The sequence below is a fragment of the Bactrocera neohumeralis genome, unplaced genomic scaffold (genome assembly GCF_024586455.1).
Source record: "Bactrocera neohumeralis isolate Rockhampton unplaced genomic scaffold, APGP_CSIRO_Bneo_wtdbg2-racon-allhic-juicebox.fasta_v2 cluster11, whole genome shotgun sequence".
NCBI classification, from domain to species: Eukaryota; Metazoa; Arthropoda; class Insecta; order Diptera; family Tephritidae; genus Bactrocera; species Bactrocera neohumeralis.
Genome location: NW_026089624.1, coordinates 22,838,660 through 22,863,820, shown reverse-complemented (window position 1 = coordinate 22,863,820; position 25,161 = coordinate 22,838,660). Strand labels below are relative to the sequence as shown.

Genomic DNA, 25,161 nt, shown 5'->3' with positions numbered 1-25,161 from the left:
AAGCAAAATGCGAAACAATACATAGTATATTATGTCGTTTGCACATTTGTCTGTATGTTTGCGAATGCAAATATTCTACAAAATCATATTTCTATACTTAAACAAAATTATTAGAACCATCGTATGTTTCTTACATGCATAGCCAAACCATACTTAAGTCAGCGCAACCTAAGCGTCAATGGTGGTGTTGGTGGTAAGCGCTTGGAAAGTCAAGATGCTACTACAGGTTCGATTCTCGACAGAATAAATTTTTAATTTTTTGCTTTTAACATCGTATACTATACAAATAAATGTTTTTCTTACTAATAGAAATTAAATTTATCACAGCAATATTATGTATATGTATATTATGTATATTGCTGTGATAAATTTATTTTCTATTAGTAAGAAAAATATTTATTTGTATAGTATACGATGTTAAAAGGCATACATCTTCTATCCTATCTTGTGTATCTGAACATGCTCATATGAGTGTATGTATACGCATGTGCGCGTTCAGAAATTGAAATCATATTTTCATCACTTATCAATATACTTATTACATGTGCGCGCATTGACTTGCATGTTCATACATTCATATGTACATATATTTGCATACATTGCCAAACAAATAATGCACAAGCATACAAACATACATATGCGAACACATATGAATATGACACCAACAAAAAATTGATCTTCACAAGTCAATATGGCAGCCAAATTGGCGAAGAACAAGTGTAGTAAATTTTACAACAAAAACGATTTCATTCATGAACGCAGGCGCAAATTCCACAAGCGATCTCGCTTCATTCATAAAAACAGAGGCCGTAATATCTCCCCGAGCATGCCTTTGCCAACAAGTCGTCTTTTCGCGACGATGGCAAAAGCTAAAAATCATAAATTGCACAACTTTCTGGTGCTTCTCGCAAAAATCTGCGTCGATATGTATTCACGATCATACGTATACATACATACATATTTACGCATGTTTGTAGGCGAAGCTGCTACAGCGGCAAGGGGTGACAATCGGCGGCCATTACTTTACTTATGCCATAGAAATTCTATTGCTACGAATATGGAAATGACAACAAAATAATGCAAATATGCATATTTCTAAATGTCATTAATTTCTTTGAAGAAATGAAAGGAATGAATGATCCTGAGAAGTATAGTCTTAACTTTTCTACGGCCAACGCAGAGCATTTCAACCAAAAGGAATTTATTCATTAAAATCACCACTCAGAAGTCGTTTTATCCGTTGTAAGCGAACGATTTTCGAAGAAACATCATTTCTAATATGCCACAAGACAAAATTAGAAATGAACTTCTTAAACCTCACGCTGTCAGAGAAAACGATATACTTCGTCATTGCCGGTCGATTTCCAAAAAATGTAAATGAAGACTAACTACAGAAATGATCCTGTAAAGTATAGCCTTAATTTTTCAACGGCCACGCAGAGTATTTCAACCAAAATATACGCAAAATAGTTGAGAATTCGCAGAAATGAAAGACACACGAAAGAAAAAGAAGCATAACTTCAATAATGCACAAGCATACAAACATACATATGCGCAGCAGCAGCAAGGAAAGAGATAACAATCGGCGATCCATTGTATATTTCTTTCTTGCATAACCAAACCATAATTAGGACAACGCAATACAAGTGTCAATGGTGGTGTTGGTGTTAAGCGCTTGAAAAGTTACGACGAGCACGTAGGTTCGAATCCCAACAGAATTTATTTTTAATTGAATATGTCACCAACCAAAAATTGAAACATTGTTCTACAAAAACAACAACAGCATAAGCATGGCAACATTGTGTTGTTGGTAGAAAAGCCGAGCTGTGCCGAAAGAAACGAACAAACGATCGCCGATTGTCACCGCTTCGCTTGCTGCTCGAACATCTTCGCAGACAAGGTTGCGTAGATTCATATTGAGCAAAGTTGCGCAACCTGAATCTATCGCAACCTATTCCGAACTCGTATAAGAAGTATAACTTCAAAAATGATTACTAAAATAAAATATTTATTATACTTTTTGTTATTTGTCTTACATTTTATAAATTTATAGTAATTACAAAGAAACTTAAAATTTTTAGGCAATTTTACAGTTATTACCCACAGTGCAACTTCCCATATACATATGCGCGCGCTCTCATTTGTAAACATGGTAAAAATACGTTGCTCTTTTACTTTTGCTATTTACGTTTGTAAATATGGAGTGGTAAAATACGTTGCTCTCACTTCTTTTCATGTTTGCCCGCGATGTTCCCCTCATCTAGCCCTCAAAATGTGCACTCGTGCCCGAACGGGCAAAATGCCACTGAGGGCTAATATGCCCACCCCTGATTTAAATGCTCCACATACGGTCACCAATCATATAGAGTAAAGTTAGCTGGATTTTCGAAAATCCTGATATTAGTTATATATATGAGGCATAAAGATTCACTATTATGATTAAAACACGCTCTGTAATTTTCATTAATATAACTCAAATATTGGCCGATATATGCAGTATAAAGTCACCCGGAAAGTAGAATATCTTTAAGTTAGGTTTATGAGGGTCAAGGAAGTATTGACTACGAGTATAGTTACTATTTCTAGGATTCTCTCCAAATTTCGATTATATATCTCACACATTGACCGACTTTTTCGGTCAAAGTCAACTGTATGGGCAGGGGACAGTTTTGGTTGGATTTGGGCAATTTTTGATTATAAGCTGAAAGTATGGCACTATACTTGTAAAGTTTTATCTCATTATATTAAATACTTCTTGATGCGTGTGCTGAAAAGTGAAAGAATCAAATGGAATTTAGAATTGGGCTACATGGAAAGTAGGCGTGGTTGAAATCCGATTTCACCCACTTTTGCACTGTGATATAGGAGCAAGAGAAAATGCCACGGACTAAATTTAGTCAAAATCGGTCGGTCGGGTCCGGAGATATGTGACTTCAGCAAAAAGTGAGCGGTGCCACGGTCTAATTTTCGCACAGGCTCCCATAAAACCATGCTATACAATCTCGGAGGTGAAATTTGACGTCTCTGACGTATTCAGCTATTGATTTATAACGCTTTTAGTAGTTTTTAAATGTACCGTTATATGGGAGTGAGCAGGATTATCTTCCGATTTTGTCCATTTTCACATTGTCGGTAGAAGTTTTTATAGTTTGCGCTAGGTAAAGTTGGTTGTAGCAGCTTTAGTGTTTTTTTTTTCAAAATTTTTTGCCTACAGATATCCTTTTCTACTGCGATCCCCTGTGCCAAATTAGAGTTTTATATCTAATTTAGTGCTTAGTTATGGCACTGCATATCATCTACGAACTCGTTCTTTTTTACTAAGGAACGCGCATATCAAATTTTATCAAGATATCTCAATTTTTATACAAGTTACAGCTTGCACGGACGGACAGACAGACAGCTACCTGGACACGTACAACCGTTATATGAGCAAAACTAAATGAAACGCCATTTCGTTATATGCCTACACTGCGTCCGAACCGCAGCACAGAAATTCGTAAAAATTCCGAAACTCGACGACGATTTTGCAATCTAAATACAAGGAAGTGAGTTATTGCGTTTTAAGTGTCAGTATGTTTGTGTTATCGGGGCCAAAATAAGCTTCAAACAAAGAGCCAACATTAAATTTTGTTTTAAAATTGGTAAAACTTTTACCGAAACGTTTAAATTGATGGAACAAGTTTATGGCGATGATTGCCTATCCCGTGGTCGTGAGGACATAAATGACGATCAACATGTGGGCCAATCAAAATCCGTGATCACCGGAAATTCCATGGAAACTCTGCGTGAATTCACAAAAATCAGCAGAAATTATCATTGAAATTCATAGAAATGGAATTGAACATCTTCAAAACATCGATCATTTTGACCGAACATTTTTGGCTTTTGAAAGTGAGAGCTGGCGTTTGTTGCACGATAATGCGCCGTCTCATCGATCGGAGGAAAAGCGTTAGGCAGACATAGAGGCCATTCAAAAGGCTTGCCCCGCCTACTGGCGGCCATACAAAAGCTGTATTGAAGCAGGAGGAAACTATTTTGAATAAAATAAATTGATTTTGTCGAAAAAACTATTTGTTCTGTTTTTTTAAGTCCTGTTTACTTTGGAACACACCTTGCATGTATGTATATAAAAGAAAGCCGTGATGGTTACACAATTTGAAACTCAAGAATGGTTTAACCGATTTGGCTGACAATTATTTGAGAGGTAGCTTAGGACCAGGAGACGGACAGTACTACTATGTTTTTGGCTAAAAGTCAAACAATTCATATATATAAAATTGTATATTAAGTCATAGGCATGTGTTTAATATTCATATAAGAATCAATCGAATATTTTTTCGCGCACAGACATTTATAAAAAACTGATCAAAACCAAATCAAAATGTAACCTAATGCATGTAACCTAAAATAATACAGTGTTGAGAAAAAGTTCATTATTGATTTTGAATTGAATTTAAGATGAGTGCATGATGTCCTCGATGACAACGCAATAAAGATAAGATGTCATACCCGATTTCCACGCGATTGAAGCCGTGGGTTTACTATATAAGAAAATTAAACGCTATTTAGTTATGTGCCAGCATAACTTCCGAACCACAGCACTCAAACACGTGAAAATTTGCACAGGTATTTCTTTAGCCATGTAAAAGTTTCTAGCGGAAGCCTTTTGCGAAACCACCGTCGATTTTGCAGTTTACTATTTTGGCAAAAAATAATAAATATAAAATATTTTAATTTCTTGCGAAAACCCTTTCGCCGAAGTATATTTTAGCTTGGTATGACTATCAGGGATACCTGTGCTAAATGTCACATCAAAATAATTCTAGTGCAAACGTATACTAATTGCCTTTCTGAAGTACATAAAGTGCATTCGAAGATTTTTGCGACGAGTGAAATTATTCAACAAAGAACTTCCATTAAATTTGGTTTGCGAAACCTTCAGAATGTTAGAAAAGGCCTTCGGTGATAATTCGGTAATCGCGAGCAAGTGTTTTTGATTGGTACAAATTATTCAAATAGAACTCGTTGATGACGCACCACGCCCAGTACGGCCATCAACTTCAACTGATTATCAACAAAATAGAGGTATTGGTACTTATGAATCGATTGTTAGCAGTCAGAGATCTTACTGGCATCGTTGGAATATCGGAGAGATCAGTAAAAACTATTTTCAATGATCATTTGGGCCTAGGAAAAGTGAAGGTACGATTGGTTCCAAAATCACTAAATTTTTTCAAAAAAACAGCGTCTCGCTAACGTCTGTGAAACAATGCTTTCCGACTACCAGGACTCCAGGAAAACTGCTTTGAGTCAATTGAAGGCATTATACGTGAATTGCTACGCGCATTGGAAGCTATTCCGGAAATTGACTTTAACAACTGTTTTGAGGATTGGAAAAAACGTTCGCGGAAGTGTATAGGGGCCAGGGGGAAGACACAGATTTTGAAGAATAAATTAATAAGTTTGAAAGTATGAACCAAGTCTTATAGGAGTATGTAAATATTTATAGCTCAAGAACGGCCAAACCAATTTGGTTAAAAATTGATGGGGAGGCAGCTAAAAACTAGGGACTATTAAACATTTTAAGTTAAAGTCGAAACAATTCACATGAAAAACTATATATATAACTATATTGTAAGCATGTGTTCATTATTAATGCAAATATTTTTTATTTTTTTTTAATTTCAAAAAACAAAATAACATCATATCGGGTACAGAAATTTTTGTTTATATACTTACATACTATGTACATACATACATTTATATGCATTATACTGATTGTTGTTGAACACACCATGTGGAACCGGCATCGCCAGGTATTGCGGCTACTTTGTAGATGACATTCGTAAAAAGTTCAATCATAAATTGAGATGAGATTCTCGACAACAATGGAACAAAGATATGATGTCAGTCCCAAATTCCACGCGAGCGTAGTCGCGGGTTGAGACCTAGTTGTTAATAAATAAATAGTGCGATAGTCGATTGCGAAATTTTCAATTAAAAAAGTTCAGAAGTTCAAATTGTATTTTTCTATCCCAAAATGGGAATAACAATTTTGAATCCCAAACCATAATTAAAAATTGATTAAATATTTGTAAATTCAAAAGTTGGAGTAACAAATAAAACATAATTTTTCAACTCAAAAGCTGAAATGGAATTTTCTTACGGAAGAACTTTAATTAAAAATAACTAAATGTAAATAACGAAAAGTGCTATACTGGCTCGATATCTTATTAAAACAATGCTTTTAATTTTCAAAAAATAACCAAAGTGGTAAAACACTAAGTAAGCAAGCGCATAATGGTTAAAAAATCAAAAACACTTAATTCTAATTTTTCTAACCAGCATTTAGCCTTAAACTTTTTATATCTTATTTATTTATTTTTTCGATTTGCCTTTATTTTTTATTGATATTTTACAAAAGCAATGCTTTCGTTTTCAAAAATCCAGAAAAAACTAGGCACTATTCTAACATTAAAAACATATGTATTTAGGGGTTTCACATAGTCTCATAAAGTTATAACCAGCGTTAGAAAAACCACGCTACTCTCGTAGCATTTCATTTTACTCTTGCTACCGCTCTCACTTTGTCGGGAGCCACAGCATAGCCTTAGCATAACAATGTAAAGTATGTGCTCTACTCTGCTTCAAGTTTGGTTAGGTAAAAAACTATAGCTGGAGCAGGAGCAAAAAATTAAATTCTGCGCTATGCTCTGACGTAGCGGTAGCAAAAAATTGGGAGCGGTAGCACAGCAGAGCTAATGAAAATTTTCATGTGAGCTGTAGCACATGTAGCACATGACAAAGTCAAAGCGATGCCATAAAATACCTCTGACCTATAGGGATTTAGAGATAAAAAATCAGGATTGCAGTGTATTTTCTATGGAAAATTTTTACATGCCTCGGTCCAGTTCTTAATGTTAATATTTAGGGCTAAAATTTTCAGGGGATAGTTCAAAAAAAAACACCCTAATGTACTTATATAAAAAGGGGAAAATTATATGTAGTTAAAATTAATTTCGAAAATTCATAGTAATTGAGTATTGTAATACATTTGGAATCGATGATGTTTTTGGTAATATAAAAATGGTAAATATTTTACATAATGAAAAAAAGAACTTATAATTTAATCAATTATGTATTATTTAATTCACTTTATTAATATATTTCTTAAAATATTTGATTTTAGATTTATAAAGTCACTTTACATTTGAGCAATTCACAACCTGTCGTAAAGCATCGTAAAATTATAAAAAAAAAACGAATTGAACAATTGTTATGCTAAGGCTATGCTGTGGCTCCCGACAAAGTGAGAGCGGTAGCGATAGCATAGCAATAATTTTAGAAATTTTGCTGTTACGGAGTAGTAAATGAGAACCCTCGTTATAACGATCCGAAAACATAGCGTTCAGAGTTGTATTTGCGTAAACTTATTTTAGTATGCAATGCAACAATAAAATTTTTGAACTAGTATAAAAATTTACCCCAATTTTATAAATATTAATTATAAACTGGGTATTAATATGTTTTGTTTTTTTCTAACTGGTATTTAGTATTCAAATTTTTATTACGTTTTATCGTATTTTATATTGACATTTAATAAAATCTTACAAAATGTAACCAAAATGGTGAAGAACTAGTTACACGAGCACGAAATAATCTTCAATTAAAAAACCCAATTTAAATTTAATTTTTTTATTCTTCTTTCTGGTATTCAGAATTAAAATTTTCATTTAGTTAAGAACTTTATTTTAATTTTCCAATACTGTAATTAAATTTGGAAATTGTTTTAAATTAATATTATTGGGATTATAGAAGTAATAATAATAATAAATATTAGTTCAGTTATCTTTTTATTGCATTATTTGCAAATCAAATTACCAAAATCTATAAGTTTAAGCGAAAGACAGCTAAGTTTGAACTTTTAAAATTTTGAATTTAGTCTGCAATTAATACTACCATATCTGGGCCGAAAAGTCTTCGGCCTAACAAAGACATCGCGCTAGAACTAAAAAAATGTCTATACTTACCTTTTAACTATGATGTCAATATTTTTTCGAATCCATCTCAAGTTATTAGCTAAAAAAACACTCTGATTTATGACAAAGGATGAAACATGGAGACATCTTTAAAGACCTGAGTCGAATCGACACGATAAAAGTTGAAAAACTTTTCCGAATTACCCAAAAAGTTAAGAGTCAGTCGGCATGGTTTTAGCCAGCGCTCATATTTTTTTAGAATTTATTGTGGAATTATTTTGGTCAAGTGCATCGAAAATGGTAAAAAAATCAATAAACGATACGCATCATTGGATCGTTTGGACGTAGAATTTGAAGCGTAAGGATGAGTACCCGATGGCGTTAATTTTAATGTATATCTGACTTCATTTACTTTTATTACTTTTTTTCTACTTATACCTATACTACTACTTACGGTTCATATCTAACAATTGGATACACTAAGGCAAACCACGTCAAGTGGTCCATGAAAATTTCGAAAAATCTCCAATTTTGAAAATTAGCAGTTCATTAGGAAGGGCACCAGACACATACCCCGTGATATAAATATTTCGTCAAAATTCTTTTTTTTTGTTAAAGTTATTGAAAGTTAGATTTAGAGCATGATAACATTGTAAAATTATTTTCTCATAAACTACTAGAGATAAATCAATGAAATTTTGTGAAGTGCGAAAGTTTTCCATACAAGCCCTTGATTCCGATCGTTCGGTTTGTATGGCAGGTATATACTATAGTGAGCCGATCTGAACAATTTCTGCCTGTATTACATTATTTCTATGAACAATAACTCATACCCAATTTCGTGAAGATATATCGTCAAATGAGGAAGTTTCCCATGCAAGCATTCCGATTATTCAGTTTGTATGGGAGCTGCATACTACAGTTAACCGATCTGAACAATTTCTTCGGAGATTACATTGTTGCCTTAGAAAATAACCTGTGCCAATTTTTGTGAAAATATATTGTGAAATGTGGAAGTTTTCCATACAAGAACTTAATTCCGATCGTTCAGCTTGTATGGCAGCTATATGTTATAGTGGTCCGATATCGGCAGTTCCGACAAATGAGCAGCTTCTTGAAGAGAAAATGACGTTTGCAAAATTTCAAAACGATATCTTAAAAACTGAGGGACTAGTTCGTATATATACAGACAGACGGACGGACGGACAGACAGACAAACGGACATCGCTAAATCGACTCAGCTCAACATACTGATCATTTATATATATACTTTATAGGGTCTCCGACGCTTCCTTCTGGGTGTTACAAACTTCGTGACAAACTTAATATACCCTGTTCAGGGTATAAAAATATTTTCTGAATTTGCTTATGTAAATTAATATTACAGAATGCACAACTACTCATACACGGAGAACCGTGAAATGTTCAAAAGAAAATCGTTCATTGCCAGCATATTCAAAAAATAATTTTTTTTTATTTTTATTCAATTTCATTGCATCGATGCCGCCTGTCATATTCACAACTCACACCGACCTACACTCGAAACCTCCCCTCTTCCTCAACATATAAACTTTAAAACTTAAATCGGAATCCCTGCACAAAACTACTCACCGAAACATTGCAACAAAATATAAATAAAAAACATTAAAATGAATACACCAAATGAAAATCAAAACAGGAGCTACAGCTGCATCTTGGTGTCTTGCAGCAGCATGCGGCATTGATTGGCGGCCCCAACGCTACTTCCTGCCAAGTATGCCACAAACTATTCTTGGGAGCCGATGCTTTAATGGAGCATATGAAGTATGCGCACAAGGAGAAGTCGGTACCAAGCGTTGGTAGTAAGTATAATTAGTTTTACAATTCTATATTTAAATATAAATATATAAATTTTTTTAGATCACATACAAAAACATAAACAAGATATAAAACGATAACCAGATGATCGAAATCAAAGCAATTTTAAATATACATACACTATATACATATAACTCCTATACTAACAGACATATAGGGTTTGATAAGAAACCGAAAATCATTATATATATTATACGGAATTTGGGATAGTATCGACCCGATTTTATCTATTTTTTCAATGCCACAAGCTATTAACCAGTCACATACTAAAAAACAATCATATAGGGCAAAGTCAGCCGAATGTTCGAAAATCCTGGTATTTGTTATATAGGGGATAGGTCAAGTTTTCGCTCAAATTTATCTTTTTTAGACACAAATATCGATTATCTTAATATTAGGTATATGGGGGCTAAGGGAACCTATTTTTGACATGCAGACATACCATTGTCAGGGAAGCACAATTGATTAATATTTTCCGTCAAAAGTCAACTATGGGTACTGGGGTCAAAGTAATCGGTATCCAGGGGCTTGAATATTTTTGGTTGGATTTGAACAATTTTTGGTCTTAAGATGGCACGCACTAAAAGTTTTATTCGTGCAAAGTTTCATCGTGTTGTATTAATTGCTTCTGGATTTTTGTACTGAAAAGTGAAAGAATCAAATGAAATTTTGCTATTCACCATCATCCATTTTCACACTGTCGGTTGAAGTTCTTATAATATTTGAGCCGTCCGAGTGTGGTTATTGTAGCTTTACTGGTTAAGGAGATATCTACATTAAACTTTTTAGAGGGCAGGGCCATGCCCACTTTTTCAGAAAATTTTCCTCACATGTGCCCTGGCTACTGCGATCCCCTGTACAAAATAAAAGTTTTATATCTTAATTTAGTTTTTAGTTATGGCACTTATATGTTCTCGGTTAATGGCGATTTATGGACGTGGCAGTGGTCCGATTACGTCCATCTATGAAGTCGGTTTTTCTACTAAGGATCTCACATACTATAGTTTCATAAAGATATCTCAATTTTTACTCAAGTTACAGCTTGCACGGACGAACGTTAGGTGAACAAAATTATACTACTCTGTAGCAACTGGTTGCAAGAGTATAATAAAACACAACGATTTATAAAAAGTTAAATTTTCATTTTTTTTAAAAACAAGAAATAACTTTAACTTCGTTTGCACTGTTGCTTTCACAAATACAGAGTTTTCCATAAAAGGACTTGAGTTTGATCAATAAATTGCAAAAAAATGCTAGCTATATAAACATATATCCGATCTGGAATATTTATCCATGATTATAGCGTTGCCTTAGATAATAATTCGTGTCAAATTTCGTAAACATATTTTGTCAAATACAAAACTTTTTCATACAAGGACTGGATTTTTATCGATCAGATTATACGCCAGCTGTATGTTATTGTAATCCAGTTTGAACAATTTCTTCGAAATTTAACCTTTGCTTTGGACAATTATCCTTGCCAAACTTTTTAAACGTTTCCAATACAAGAACTGGATTTTAATCCATAAAATTGTACGATGATATCCAAAAAACTCAGGGACTAGTTGGCGTATGCATGAATATAAGTACATACACTAGGCGTCAAAAGAAAGTATAAATTTCACAGTAGTTATTTCAATTAGATTTATTTAAAAAAATTAGTAGTAATTCATACAATATTGTTCTATTTCTTAACGTATATGGATAACAAAAAATGTAAAGTAAATCTTATTCCATTAATCGAAAGAAAAATATTTTATTTTTTATTTGAAAATCTGATACTAAAACAAAAGTCGTCAAATGAAAGTATAAATTGGCAACACATATAGACAATTTTCTTTTGAAAAGAAATTTAGTAATTGGTATAACCACCTTTATTTTGAATTACTGCACGAAGACGTTTGGGCATACTTCGAACCAAATTCTCTAACATTTCCGACGAAATATTAACCCATTGGCGGTTCATCTCTAAGAAAAAGGACGCCAAATTTGTGCGGCTACTTTTTGGAATTTTAGAGTCCAAAATTGCCCACAAATGCTCAATTGGGTTTAAATCTGGCGATTGAGCTGGCCAGTTCAGTTTTTCGATTGCGTTTTCTTCAAAAAAGTGAGTTGCAAGTCGGGACGTGTGTTTGGGGTCGTTATCTTGTTGAAAAATAAACGACCCCAAATGCATTTTTTCCGCGCTTATTGTCAAATTTTCGCTTAGAATGTCAACGTATGCAGCTGCCGTCATTCTTCCATCGACTTTTACCAAGTTGCCCACACAAAATTTGGAGAAGCATCCCCACACCATAAGAGACCCACCTCCATGCTTCACTGTTGTTTGTATGCACTGTGGTTTTAAGCGATCAGAACTTTTGCACCAAACTCGTTTACGTTTTTTTGAGTTCTTGAGCTCGAATTTGGACTCGTCGGACCACATTATTTTGTCCCAAAATGTGATTGGCATGGTTACATACCGTTTTGCAAACACCAGCCTTTTTTTCCTATTCACAATGGAAATCATAGGTCGTTTTTTTGCGACATAATTTTTCAAACCAAATGATCGTAATTTTCTCTGCATTGTACTGACGGAAAGATTTAAATTTAAACTTTCAATCAACTCCCTGCATGAAATTTCAGGGTTAATTACAACTTTTCTTCTTATGAGTCGCTCAACGTGTTTCGATATGTTGACCTGTGGACCGCCTCCATACTGAGTCTTACATGTCTTAATTTTTTTGAAGTTTTCGAAAATCTTTCTTGCTCCTCCGATGGAAATAGAATATTTTTCAGAAATTTTTGCGTATGTTTTGCCTTTCTTCCTATCTTCTACAATTAGGTTTCGAATCTCTTCAGTTTTTCGCATTTTGCACTAAGAAAAGAACAAAAATCAAATGAAAAACCATTAAATTTTAAAAAAGTTTTCCAAATCAGTGGAAGTTTAGTTAAACTTTTAATCAACTTTAAATTTACCTTGTAAAAATTGACACAAATTAAAATTATACTTTCATATGACGCACGCGCATCAAACGACTAGCACAGACTAATTACTTTTATTGATAAAAAGACTTCTTACGTATACATAACAAGCACACATTATGGTCGAACGGTTTATTTACATAACGGTGCCTATTCATGGCACACTATTCACATCAATTGCGGAATTTGCAAATGTAAGAAGTGAACGAATGCAGTGAAGTTGATAAGTATTAAATTTATACTTTCATTTGATGCCTAGTGTATATACTGTCCATTACTAATTTTTGTATTCAGAAAATTCAATCGAACACAATATAATGTGATTTAAGTGCTGCAAACACTAGATTTTGAAATTCCTTATTGGTTGCTATTATAAAAAAAAAACGATATTAAATGCCAAAAGCGTTTAAAAACAATATATTTTCTATAAAATCTGGGAGAAAATCAAGGCTTGCTTTAAGTCCGAAATTTTTCATTGTAATTTTGATTCAGTTTTTACGTCTTTATATATTTTAAATCTAATTAATGTAACTGAATACATGAGTATATGTGTATGTTTGTATGTATATGTATATAGTCACGGATGAGGGGAGGTTTTTAAGAATACAACTCAATGTATGTGCATGTGTGTATGCAATTGTCTAAATATATTTTTTGAATCCATACATGATAACATATGTTATGTTATATACTTATACACATTGTTTATTATTACTGTCTTGGCATTGTAGGTGATAAGCATTTTCAAAGATATTTGAACAACTATAAATGTGATCTGAAAAATCTTCTACATCAATTTTTCCTACAGGTCCCTATATTGATAACTCGGTATCCGGTTGTATGCAGTCGTCGTCCAGCGAACCGTATTTGGCTAAGCGACGGACTGCCAATCATCCATGCCCGGTCTGCGGAAAGCACTATGTAAACGAGGGCTCACTGCGTAAGCACTTGGCTTGTCATCCGGAGACAACGCAGCTAACAAATAGTTTGCGCATGTGGCCGTGTTCAGTATGTCAAGCTGTATTCACACATGAAAATGGTAAGAATCAACTCTTCTATAAAAATGATCAAAATTAATGAAAGTCGGTCAGACAGGCAACCATACTCTAAAGTAAAGAGAACTATAATATTTTTAAATAACAGTTTGTATTTGGAAAAGCGTATATTATGACACAACTGTCTGTATATATAGAACGAAAATAATTTCAATGTTTTCTTCTCAATGCTATTTTAGGTCTTCTCACACACATGGAACATATGCGTATGGATCCTAAGCACCAATTTGCTGCACAGTATGTGTTATCACGGGCAGCAGCAGAAAGAAGGGAACGTGATTCAATACTAGCTGCAACGCTAGTTGCCTCGGCTAGTGGAGGGTGCAGCGGAGGTGGCAATGGAGGCAACGGCTTACTGCCTTTGATAAGCGATGGCGGGGGCTCGAATTCCCTATGTCCTTCGCCTTCAGCTAACTCAGAATGTTCTTCGACAGGGCGCCTTTCATCCTCTGCAGCTTCTGAGCAGGGGAGTGGTATTCAGTTACTATCTAACAACAGCAATAACAACAATAATTGCCCTAGCAATAAATTGAATGAGCTATTGGGTCGTACGAGTAGTAACCCTCACTTAAGCAATCAGTATGGGGTCAGCGTGGACACGGATATACACGTGGCAAACCGCATGTCATTGATGGCCGCTGCATCAGCAGCTGCGGTAGCTGTGGCAGCTTCAGCTAGTGGCGCAGGAGTAAGTGGTGGAGGGAATGTGGCTGGTGTATCTGGTGTGGGCATGGCATCTCCAGTTGGCTGCGTCGAATCTACCAGATCAAGTGTGCAAGCAGCTGTTGTAAATTTGGCGGCTGCGATGCGCATTAATCAAGTTAGCCAACAACAAAGCGGGGGCAATATTGCCGTAGGCTGTAGCAGTAACAGTGCATCAACCAGCGTTGGTAATGTAGTCAGCAATACGTCCAGTCAGCAGCAAATGCACACACAGCATCACCAACAACAACATCAGACGCAGCAGCAACAACAACTGCAGCAAGAAACCCCAGGAGACAACAATCAAACATCGATATCAGGGCCATTGACGCCTAGTGGCTTGCGTATGAGCGCTAACTCCCCGAACGCGATAATTCCAAATCTACAATCAGATTCATCTGCAGTTAACGCAGTCGCGACGATGAACGCTATGCGTGACTCGATGATGCGCAGTACTATGAGTGTCGTGGATCCGTTAAGTGGAATGCATCAGCAACACGATCAACATATTCACGGACATCATCAACACCATACGACAAACAATTTGCAAACAGGACACACTTCTTATAGCCAGCACAGCGTTTCCGGTAGCAGCCATCAAAGCCAACACCATGTGGCTTCAGCACTACAGAATGCCACAATGCATCATCACCATCACCATCATTTGAATCAGATGCAACAACCGCACTCACCAGATGCTGCATTACGTATGCAGCAGCATGCGGAAGCTATACTTCGCTCCCACACAGAAGCGGCTTTTCGCTTAGCAGCAACCGTGGCGGCATCCAACAGCGTCATAGGAGGCAGTAGTGGAGCACATGTAGCTGTAACAAGCGCGAATGACAGTAATAATGACAATAATGGCGCTTCACAGAACAACAACGCAATACAGGTTAAAGCAGAATCCCATCAAACGCCACAGCAACAACTAATCGGAGGTGATGTGGCGTTGCAACAACAACAGCAGCATCATCACCAACATTTATTGTCTCAACAACAAACACAAAAGCTAAACACCAGTGGCAGCTTACAACAGCAATCCACAACCGTAGTGTCCCAGCAGCAGTCACAATTAACTTCCGATCTTAGCGAAGCGATACGTATGCAGGAGCACCGGTTGGAGCAAGCCTTGCGGTTGCATAACGACGCACGAGCGCTAAACTTTCTCACAGCCGCCCAACAGACCACCAATAATGCAGTCACAGCAGCTGTTAATACTGCAAGTCTACATCACCAGCAACAACAACAACCGCAAACATCTACAACACAGCATCACAGTAGTGCGTGAAAACCAATCATTTGTGATAACTTAAAGGTCGCCTTAGATGTAATTGCACGGAGCGATGCATATTGACAGGTAATACAGCAACAGCAACAGCAACAACAACAGCGGTAAACACTCGATGCCAAAGGATAAGGGAGCAAAACAAACTGGTTTAAAGGAAATATGTACCAAAGCCATACAAGTATATTAGCGGTCTTATCGATACTTTGGGAATCTAACGTCACTCCCTCACAATATATTTATATTACATATATACATATATATATGTATATATATTTATCGCGTATTGCGATGTTATATATATACTGCATATATATATATATATATGTATATGTCTGGAGCGATTATTATAACCATATAAACATGTAGAAAAATGAATCAATTTTAAAGTAGTATTCCACATAAGCAAATCATACAGACATAAATATAACTTGGTCAGGTAAAATTGAAGAACTCATAATAAGGAAAGTATTAATTATTGAAAATACTTTCTTTGCGAAATAAAAATACGAGGGAAACTTAATTGCGTTTTTGTTTCAATTATTTTTTCTTTGACTAGCGTACAAATCCGTTAAGAAATGTGCGAAAACATCTCGATACTCGCAGAGGCACTGATCAAGTCGTTTGTATAGGTAAATTTATATAGTATCTACCAAAAGATTTTAACGCAAAAGGCTGGTCAGGTATAGCGAAGTTGCGTCAATTTATTATTATCGGTAAAAGAAAGACGTTTAATACGAGCTACTGCCTAAAATACCTAGTATCTTTTTTGTAAGTGAGTGGAGAACGACTCCCAGTAGATAAAATGTCCTAATAATCTAATTTATACTGTGCAATACTAAATTTCAAGTCGTAAAAGTCGTCAAGAAGTAAAAAACCATAGACGAAACTGTATAAGAAAACGATAGACAAATAAGCGAAGCGATGATAATTTTTGAATGTTGTTCCTATTCAGAACATACGAAGAAAATCCCGCTTGCAACCTGGGGTTGTAGAAGGGTATTGCACATGGAGAAAATATTCAGCTTTATAAATTATCAGCATGATTAGCTGAACTAATTCAGTCATGCTCGTCTGTCCGTCTATATATACGCAAACAAGCCCTTCAGTTCTTGAGGTATCGATCCGAAAATTGGCACACATCCTTTTTCTCAAAGAAGCTACCCATTTGTCGGAACCGCTGATATCGGAGCACTGCATATAGCTGCCACAGAATGTAAACGATCAAAATCAAGTTCTTGTATGGAAAACTTTTTTTTCATTTGACAAGGTATCTTCACAAAAAATATGGTATTAATTATTATCCACGGCAACAATACAATCTTTCTAGAAATCATTTAGATCGAACCACCACCATCATATTTCATGTCATCAACCCCGATAAGAGAGTAATAGAGATACACAAGAATCATAATCTAAATTATTCTGTTAATTTGTCAAAATTTTTTGAAATTTTTGTTTAAGAAGTCTTTTTATCTCAGAGGGGTGCTTCGTACAATAATGCATGTATGGCCGAATGTAGGTAGGCATCTCGAAGTGTGACAATTTAACGTTTTTCGACCTTTGATCACTAATCGAGCTTTTAATAATTACTTAAAAGTTACAAGTAAAATATAATCACAGAGAAAGTATTGGACGTGTTTTATTTGACCATCATAAGCTAATAGCTAAATCGTTGGCAAATAAAACGCACTTAGCTTTTTTCATGTTTTGCCTTAAAACGAAGTGTGTTAATAATGCGGACAGGAACAGTCAGCTGATATTTACTTAATTTCAAAATTTCTGACTTGAAGAAAAGGTTGGTTTTAATTCTTAAATTTGTAAACGGGATATTAATGTATTAATATACTATAAATGTTCATATTTGTCTTAATTTTAACTCAAACCCCATTCATAAAAATATGGAATTTTAGTAGGTATGTTCACATTTTCTTGACAGATGAACTTTCTCGTTAGTGCCAACTACTTTTTTCTGCAAAAATTTAACTATTCTGAATTAAAAAACGAGAAGAACTAGCAATGCCTCTAGTTGAATATGTAAACTAAATTAGGTTTTGACAAGCCAATATCAATATGTTGCCAAAGTCTTTTACACAAAATAAGCTAATAGCTTAAGTTGCTGGTGAAATAAAACACGCCTATTCTAAGTTGCATATGAAATGAAATTGAATGACTTTGAAATAAGATCGTATCACCCGTAATTTATGTATGTACTCACGTAACGGTTATAAATGAAGCATGTGAAGAAATCAAAGAAACATTTCATAGTAAATACAACAAGTACGATGGTTTTAGTTTATATAAATATAATGAAGGAGTGAAAGTAATACCCAAAAGCTACAAACAAATACAATGGATGTAGTTTATATAAATATAAAAAAAGAGTGAAAATACCCAAAGCAACAAACAAAATATGTGTCAGTTCAAGCTTATATACAAGAGATTTACTCACAGAACGTTTTTATAAAAATCTGTAAATCTCAATTACATATTGGAAAAAAAGCGTTCGAAAACGTTTGACTAAGTGTTTTCAATTCCTGGTGAAGTTTTTCAAAAAGCAAAAGTTTCATTATTTTAGTGGAACTTATAGTTATATTTGTCTTCTTGCGCCATTGAAAGAACATTACTTAAGTGTTAAACTTTTAAAAGTCCAATATATAATAATTTTCTAAAATTGAATATACATATATTAAACTTAAAAATAAAATTAACTGGCTTAGTCAATTTTTGAAACTAGCCGTCTTTTTCCTGTTTGTTACTATTTTATATAAAATATCCTATGAGCATCAACAAAGTTATTCCGTTGAGATCAATATATGTATAACAGTTCCATAACTATAATAAGTTACAGCGTTTGTAACGATTTCAATGATTTTACGAATAGAACAATCTACCACCAAACGGAACTTCATCAAATTACAAATTTTAGACGTAATGCTATTTAAAGAGTTAATTTTTTTTAACAAATACTTTATCAATTGATTTTGATCATTTTCTTGATTTTCTTTTGTTTTGCATACAAATTAGATGAAAAATTTAGGAAATGTTAGCTGTAATTCTTCGTTTTTTTACGACATTAATATATTTATACCCTAAACAGGGTATATTAAGTTTGTCACGAAGTTTGTAACACCCAGAAGGAAGCGTCGGAGAGCTGAGTCGATTTAGCGATGTCCGTCTGTCTGTCTGTCTGTCTGTCTGTCTCTATATATACGAACTAGTCCCTCAGTTTTTAAGATATCGTTTTGAAATTTTGCAAACGTCATTTTCTCTTCAAGAACCTGCTCATTTGTCGGAACGGCCGATATCGGACCACTATAACATATAGCTGCCATACAAACTGAACGATCGGAATCAAATGCTTGTATGGAAAACTTTCACATTTGACAAGATATATTCACGAAATTTGGTATATATTATTTTCTAAAGCAACAATGTAATCTCCAAAGAAATTGTTCAGATCGGTTGACTATAGCATATAGCTGCCATACAAACTGAACGATCGGAGTCAAGTTCTTGTATGGACAACTTTCACATTTGACAAGATATATGCACGAAATTTGGTATAGATTATTTTTTAAGGCAACAATGTAATCTCTGAAAAACTTGTTCAGAACGGATTACTATAGCATATAGCTTCCATACAAACTGAACACATAGTTACTAACAGAAATGCATCTGTGCATGGTATTTAGCTTCGGTGCAACCGAAGTTAACGTTTTTTCTTGTTTTAATAAAACCTGCTTGAGTTCATCACATATTTTAATGTATTTTTTAGAGTACTTCGAGAGGCTTCCAGATTTTAAAGTTATAAAAAGGTCCAAAGAAACCAATAGAGCGTGAATTAAGTTTTTCATGGTGCACAGTCTCGAGGTCTCTATTTGAATAATTCTTTAGTACTTACTTCAAGCGCCTCTTCTGACATCATTCCCATAGGTAACGAAACAATCCATCGTGCGCAAAATAACGATAGTTCCTTTTATTAATTCCGCCTGCAGTATTCACAAAAAACAAGCATAATTCTTTTGATTAATTTCCACTTAGCTGCCGAAAAAACGTTTTATCAGTATTACCACAGTTGTAATCCTTCCACAAAGATACCCATTTGTTTTCTCAGTTTAAGTTAAATTTTTTCTTTGTTGCTTCGACAATTTCTTTACTTTCTCCAGGAACTTTTTTATTGGTAGTTTGTAGGCCATATGAATTATACACTCGAAACACCATATCCAAGCATGTAATGTTGATAATCCATATACATATGTACATACAAATGTTTCTTTCGTTGCCGCAGAGGAACCAATTTCCTTGGGATCACCTCACAAATGATAATGACTCCGCTAAAGCATTGAATACTTTTCCATCGATCATTGTCAAATGGAATTCATGTTCTACTTCAAAATATTCAATGTTATTGGCAGAATTTTGTGCAATTTGCTACCTAACATTTTTGAACCCTTACCTGAACTAAGTCCGCTGACTTTCTCGAAAATTTTTTTTATTGAAAAACCGAGTTGAAGAAAACCTATAAGTTTGCTATATTATTGAACATAAATTTTTTATTCCCAAAGGAACAATACAAACCGCAAACAAATGTTCATCAATTGTTCCAGTTTCAGGAACACTAAAGCATAGCCGGTTAGTATATGTGTCGCTGGTGAAAAGCCCTTTATTTCAGTTAAGCCGGCGTGTATGCCATTGGGGTAACATCTCCTTTTACCTTTAGCTGAAACATCGTAGCTCGGATAACTATTGTAGTTTCGTTCTTTAATACCGCATTGAATCAATTTATAAGAGCCTTTTGTGTAGCCTCCATATAAACACAGAGCCAAAGTTTCTCATGTGTATACGGAATAGAAGCTTTTGTTTGATCATCTAAACGTTTACAGCTATTGCAGATTCTGAGCTCAACATTGAAACAACTTGCGAAGCATTCCTTTTTCAGATAACATACATATGAAATTCTCTTCTCGAGGCTTAGTGGTGCTTAGTGGTGAAAAAGGTTTGTGTTTATGTTGATCAATGACTGCTTCAGGAAAAAATAGATCACCATCTAGTCATTCCTTAATACGCAAAAAATCAAAAAGTTGCAGAAACCTGCTGCTAATTTTTCAAATTGACATACACAACAGAACATATTAACAAGCAGACCAAACAGAATGGAAAATTTGGGTGGATTCGACCCAACTTTTATTTCACAGAAAATGCTAAAAAAAATTATTGGAAAGGGCGGTAAAAACCCGCGATTAAACACTAAAATATATAATCTGGGAGCAAACTGTCCAGATCGGATCACGATAGTTTATACCTGTCATACAAACCTAACAATGAAGACCAACATATTAAGTAACCTTAACACGTTTGTCTAGAAAATAGTAGGTAAACGTTTTCCTTTGGCCCGTATTATAGCTTAATGGTTTTTCTTGTTTTAATAAATACTTTGCTAAAAACACAAGTTCCATTCCATTCTCTTCCATGATACATTAGTATATTTTTTTTATTTGAAAATTCGTTAACAGTTCTGCTTGTATTCCAACGCAAATAAGCGTATGTATGTAATTTTTGAACGGTATCAAAATTAAAATGTTCCACCGGTATGGCATATTTAGCAACGTATTTTACCACTCCTGTTTACGAATGAAAGCGCGCGTATATATGGGTAGTTGCACTGTAGGTAACAATTGTAAAATTGCCTAACAGTTTTAAGTTTCTTTATAACTACCATAAATTTATAAAATGTAAAACAAATAATAAAAAGTAAAATAAATATTTCAGAAGATGTTCTTTTGTTAAAGTACGAGCTGATTCAAAAATGCATTCTTTAATGCAATCTCCATCGAAAAATGAGTGGGTACCTTAAACCATTTTAAGTGCAATCGCATAGCTAACTTGAATTGCACCGTTACTATCAACAGAACACTCCTAAAAGTACAATATTCCAGATAATACCATATTTGGAGCAACTTAATAACTTACAAACCTCTGCTTTAATGTTGTCATAAGTTCATAAAAAATCGGTAGGAGATTCACCTGTATAAAAGTCATGTTCCTCATGTTGCGCTTCATAATGCCTTTGAATATTGTATTTCTTTATTTGAACATGTTTTTTACATAGTAGACATTGTATACTGCCAGAGCTTTCCTGACATAAATACTTTTCTTCCCATTCCACAGTAAATGAATTAATTTTCTTTTTAAATTTTGGACACCGTTTTTACCCGCTGATAGCATTTCTGCACATTTAAATTAAAATAACTTCAGTTTATGAACCACTGTTTCTTCAAACATACATATACATATGTATGACTAGCGTTTTAATGTTATATTTGTGTGCTTTGCCACTCTCAATTAATGATGTCATACCACGCAAATATATTTTTACTTTATGATTTTTTATTTTTTTGAAAATATGTGTTCCCTTTCTAAAGTGCGTATTATTATTTTAATACGTTTCTTGAGGCAACTTAGATCTTTAAAATTCAATAAAACAATTATAGAAAAAAACCTCAATTCTTTGAATATTTTGGTAAAATAACACAACTGAAAAATACTACAAATCATATATTTATATAAGCATTTTCATTAAATGGAACTGTAATGCGTTTAAAGAAAATATGGTCAGAAGTATTTTTCTGTTTTACAGGGTATGTTCCAAAGTAAGTAAATAAAAAGAAACCAAACAAAACAGTTTTTCGGCAAAACCAATTCATTTTATTCAAAATAGTCTCCTTCCCCTTCTGCAAAAAGCATGGTCCAAAAGCATGTCGAACGAGTGTTTTAGCTCGTTGGCCGGTATGGCCGCCAGTATGCCGGTGCAAGCCTTTTGAATGGCCTCTACGTCTGCACAACGCTTTCTTTTTATGGGCAAATACATTTTTCCGAAAGGAAGAAGTCGCACGTGCCATATCAGGTGAATACGGGGAGTGGTTAATGGTTAAAACGTAATTTTTGGTCAAATAATCGGTCACAAGCGCCGATCGATGAGAGCAATTTTTGGTCGTCAGTCAATTTGTGCGGAACAAACCGTGCACACACCTTTCTTAAGCCCAAATGTTCGGTCAAAATGCGATAATTCGATGTTTTGGAGATGTTCAATTCCATTGCCATGGCTTCAATGATGATTTCGGCTGATTTTTGATGAATTCACGCACAGTTTCGATGGAATTTCCGGTGATCACGGATTTTGATTGGCTCACATCTTGATCGTCATTTATGTCCTCACGACCACTTTGAAAACGTTGAAACCACTCGTGCACTCTGCTACGGGATAGGCAATCATCGCCATAAACTTGTTCCATCAATTGAAACGTTTCGGTAAAAAAGTTTTACCAATCTTAAAACAAAATTTAATATTTGCTCTTTGTTTGAAGCTAATTTTCGCACCGATAACACAAACATGCTGAAACTTAAAACGCAATAACTCCACTTCCAATCGATGAAATGTCATGTCTCACTGTACGATCGATAGAGATAGCAGATTCTAACGCACCAGTCGACATATAGATGGCGCCACCAGAAGGCGCTACATTCAAAAAGTCCTATTTACTTTGGAAATCACCTTGTATATATGTAGATATACATATAAAACTGCCTTGCATATGTACGTACAAAAGCACACAACTTGAGAAAAGATTTCTCAATTGCAATTAAATTGAATTTTTACAACTGGAATCATCACCATTAACAGTTTTATCACATATGTATACTTTGGTGGGAACAAAATAGGAACAACAATATGGTATTGTGAAGTTTTAAAATGTGCTGTTTTCTTATTAAATAAAATTGGTTTTAGATACAGGAACTACTTATATAATTTTTCATAACAGTGATTAGAATTTCCCACCATTCAAAGGTAAATAAAAACAAATATTAAACTCTAAAACCTGCCAAATATTTTTACCTCTTTTTGTTCACACAACTGCACAATTCCGATATGAAGTAAATTTCCGCTCTTTAATTTGTGACAATGTCAGTATTGCCGCTACCATTCTGCCAGAGATAAAGAGATGTTTAACTCCTCTCTCACTGGAAGTGAGAGAGCAATTGCTAAACGTCAAAACCTACCGAACTTTGACAGCTAATCGAGTTCAGTAGGTTTTGAAGTTTATCAATTGGAAACGAGCGATGACCAGATTGAAATCTTACCAAAAAAATGTGTAAACAGAGGGATTTGTTGCATCGTTCTAGACCACTTATAAAAAATGTAAAACAATGAAAATTAAATAAATTTGTGAAATTTAAAGATATTTGATGAAACGTTTTGTAATTTGAAGCATCATAGTTTTATTTTCAATGGAAAATGATTAAAAACATTTAATGATTGAGAGCTAACAAGCTTAAATCCTGTTATTGGGTATCGAAAGAACAAAAGTCAGTTGTTATAATATTCTTTAAAAAGATTTAAATAGTTTCTCCATATAATAAATAACCAATATTTAATAATTTTTATTCGTACTAAATGTTGGGTATTGGGTTGATAAATGCCCAAAAATTGTTAGTTTGTTCAATCTGGCCGTAATGGAAAATGTTATAAAAAACGCTAATTTTGAGGCGCTCTCACACTGGAATAAGTTTAACATCCCTTTATTCCTGATTCTGCGATGAACATCAAGTTTCGGAGGAATGTCATTGATTTTTTGGCAACTTTTTATGCCCTTCCTTTCGTAAACTGATATTAACTTTTAAGTTTAGAACTTAAGCGTAGTATCCAGCTCTCAAGAAATGTAAAAACTTGATATAAAAACACGCTTAGGAAATGGTCAAGAAATTTTCCTGCGGTAAATTGCGGAATATTGCGGTAAATTTTCTTGTGCTAGTATGCAGCTCTAAAGAAATCTAGTACTATTTTTTAATACATTTTTTCAATAAAATGCGTATATGGCAATCCTGGTTTTGCGAAGAGACATGAAATCAACAATTGTTTCTTGAAGGAAAATCGAAGTAATCATTAAATTCATCCTACAATTAGTTAAAATCATTATTATAAAATATTTTTTAATATATATTTTTAAATTTTCTATAGAACTTACCTTTCTTCCCAATTGCCACGAAAATTTTTTATATACATACACACATAAGTTTATTTTCTGTGTTTATTTTCTCTTGCTCTTCTAATAAAAATGCGCAACCAGCTGTCAAAATTACTTGACTACACTCAAGGAATAATGAATTTCTTTTCTTGAACAATTACTTAAGAGCTGGATACGGACCTTTAGAATTGAAAGATTCTAATAAATCAGCTAACATTTTTATACTCGTATGCATATAGTATATACATATGTAATATCTCTTTTGTACAACGGAGCTTTATAAATAAAAGTCT

At 34.2% G+C, this 25,161-nt stretch overlaps 1 protein-coding gene and 1 pseudogene across 4 annotated transcripts in view; one reads left to right on the top strand and one right to left on the bottom strand.

The window, feature by feature from the left end:
- The window catches only part of LOC126766102 (transcriptional regulator ovo), a 133,668-nt gene extending 111,544 nt beyond the window's left edge, over positions 1 to 22,124 (top strand). For 2 of the 4 annotated variants that reach the window (XM_050483887.1, XM_050483885.1), the window contains exons 5-7: positions 9,688 to 9,820; positions 13,609 to 13,839; positions 14,035 to 22,124. In XM_050483887.1, coding sequence (XP_050339844.1) covers positions 9,688 to 9,820; positions 13,609 to 13,839; positions 14,035 to 15,845 — 2,175 coding nt within the window. In that variant the 3' untranslated portion in view covers positions 15,846 to 22,124. Of the gene's footprint in view, positions 1 to 9,657; positions 9,821 to 13,608; positions 13,840 to 14,034 lie in introns of all 4 variants that reach the window. The other 2 variants (XM_050483884.1, XM_050483886.1) reach the window with 2 other exon arrangements.
- On the bottom strand, positions 1,217 to 1,419 carry LOC126766338 (small nucleolar RNA U3; annotated as a pseudogene).
- Positions 22,125 to 25,161: the final 3,037 nt, after the last annotated feature.